General features: G+C 44.4%; 1 protein-coding gene across 1 annotated transcript; it reads left to right on the forward strand.

Annotated features, from left to right (window-relative positions):
* Positions 1-2,634, forward strand: LOC106534366 (oxidative stress-induced growth inhibitor 2; the record flags this gene model as incomplete). The annotated part of the gene is given in 7 exon segments (XM_014030985.1): positions 1-103; positions 1,475-1,567; positions 1,706-1,720; positions 1,803-1,842; positions 1,924-2,115; positions 2,199-2,290; positions 2,361-2,634. Coding segments are annotated over 7 exon segments (809 nt in total), but the record flags the coding sequence as incomplete, so codon positions are not given.

Raw genomic sequence — 2,634 nt, forward strand, 5'->3', positions numbered from 1 at the left:
GACAGGAGTGGGGCAAACTGCTTTACATTCAGAGGTTTAAAGAAAATCAGCTGAAGTTTCCAGGTGCAGACCCAGGCAGACTGGGAGGTGTTCAGGTTTGTTGGTAAGCTAATTTTTGGTTTGGTTTGGTTTTATTTTGGCGGGAGATTGTGTGTGTGGTTTTGTCTGCCAGCATGCCAGGACCACATTTTCACCCTGCTGCCGCTGAAAAGAAAAAAGGGCGGCAAAGACATAAACAGGCCCAGTGGGGATTAGGGCCCACTCAGAGGAATGATCTGGGGGGGATTTGCTGCCCAGCGGGCACACAATGGCACTGCCTTGTTACACACAAACACACACCCCCAAAAATCTCCACAGCAACATTTCACTACAGATCCAAGCCTGCATAAATCTTTAAAGAACATCCTTTTGTTTTGGTCCAGGGGGGTTACCCCAGGCTATAGCCAGGGCCAGAGACAATTTGGCGCCCTAGGCCAGATTTCAGGTGGCACCCCTTGTGCAGTTTTCTAAATCTCACTGCCAATTTACATAATCACAAACCAAATTAAATAGTTTTATCTCTGATAAAATTCTTTTTTTATCTTTAGAAACCAGGTGGTTCAATAAAAATAGTTAATATCATTCATTTGAAACATAATACCAGAAGGCTACATCTTTCCTGCCAACATCTGCTAACAGCAATGAGAAACACCTGTTCATGTTAACAAGCAGCTGTGGACTGAAGTGGTTTTAGAGGGTCCAGGGGTATACTCCCCCAGAAAATGTTGTAAAAGATATATGCTTTTTCCAGCCACGTGAAGAATACTTTACTAAGTTCTTAATAAAACATAAAATCAGTTTATTTTTCAAGGTAGAACACTGAAAACCAGACTTTAACCTAAACTTTTTTTATCCATTATTCCGTATTTTTGTTTTCTGTTTACACACCATTGGTTAGTCTTGGCTGCATCGTTTGATAATTTGGTCATGAAATATCTTCTGTACCATAGACCACCTCATGTAGGAACAGAGCAGAGAAACCCACAGACGGTGTTCTTACCATTTACTGCCTACTGGCTGGGCCTGGCTGTAGCAGCTTCGCCACAGGCTATGAGTGAAGGGAGGGGGGGAGACAACAGTGGCTGGACAGCGGTGAAAAAAAAAGTGTGGGCATGTTGTGTTGTGGCGGGGTGTGTATCCACGTGTCTGAAGCCCAGACAGACAGACAGGGAGGGTTCATGGCTGTGTGGAAGCACAATAACAACATGAATGAAGGGTTTTCTCCCCCTCGCTGTGTATGTTTCTGAGTCAGCCGGTGATCTAAGCTGAGACAACAACACCGGCACACAAAGACAGTTAGCCGGTTTGAACCTGTTCAGTCTGACCCAGGAGAGGGGAGATAATAGAGCACTGATGAGACTTCAGTTGAATATTAAATGGCCACAGAAATTTCTGTAACACTCATCGTGTTTTTGTTGTTGCTGTTCGTCCACAGTGCCATCTCTGGCCCAGGCTGCAGCCATGCCTCTTCTGGAAGAAAATACACTGCCTCAAGAGCACCTGCCTACTCTACCTGTAGTCATCATAGGTAAACTTTGTTTTGCTCACTTTAAACGGTTCCACATCCATCCTCAACCCTGGAATCTTGTACCAGTTTTTTTAAATCTTAAAAGTACTCCAATGTGATAAACTTCTGATGCTATTATGGAATTTTGTTTGCTTTTAGGCAACGGACCATCAGGTATTTGTCTGTCATACTTGCTGAACGGATACAAGCCTTATTTAGACACTGCAACTGTCCACCCCAATACAATTCTGTACAGAAAACTACAGGAGGCCAAACACCTTCCCATCACCGAACAGGTAATCAAAACATTTTCAGGTTGGCCTACAGTTTCTCTAAACTCGACACTAAAGGCTAACAATAACTATTTCCTTTGGCAGGATTTGGAATACTTGAGTGAAGGTCTTGAAGGACGATCAAGAAATCCTGTGGCTGTGCTATTTGATACACTGCTACACCCCAACGCTGACTTTGGGTACGAGTTCCCTCCCGTCATTCAGTGGAGGAGAGACAAGAAGCAGCACATCCCGCATCTGGTTCTGGGGAAAGGAACACCGGGAGGTGCTTGGCATGTAAGCAACAAAGATTCATGAGTAACTTCCTTCATTCAACCAATTTGTTCTCTTATCTGACATCGTTTGGTCTATCTGTGTAGGCCATGGAGGGGTCCATGCTGACTATTAGTCTTGGCATCTGGATGGAGCTTCCAGGGGTCAACTACAGAGACTTGACCAATGGGAAATGCAGGTAAAAAGACGAACTCAAAAGAAATGTTTATTATTTACCCGTTTCTTATCCTGTCAACTTTTTTTTAAAGGGACATAAGGAGTGACAGAGCCACCCCAGAAGAGATCTCATCCTATTACCAAGACTACGTCAAGCTAAATGGTCTCCAAAAAAGCTTTGTCGACAACACCTACGTGACCTCTGTTCAGAAACTCTGCCGGGGCCACGAGGTGAAAGGTCTGGAAAACGGGCACACTGAAAAAGGAGACAAAGGGGTGGGAAATGGTGGGAATGAGAGATTTGAAGAAAACGAAAAGGAGTGCGTAATGAACAGTGAAGGAGGGACTCTCTGGGAAGTGAGGGGG

This window comes from Austrofundulus limnaeus, unplaced genomic scaffold, assembly GCF_001266775.1.
Source record: "Austrofundulus limnaeus strain Quisiro unplaced genomic scaffold, Austrofundulus_limnaeus-1.0 Scaffold1153, whole genome shotgun sequence".
Classification (NCBI taxonomy): domain Eukaryota; kingdom Metazoa; phylum Chordata; class Actinopteri; order Cyprinodontiformes; family Rivulidae; genus Austrofundulus; species Austrofundulus limnaeus.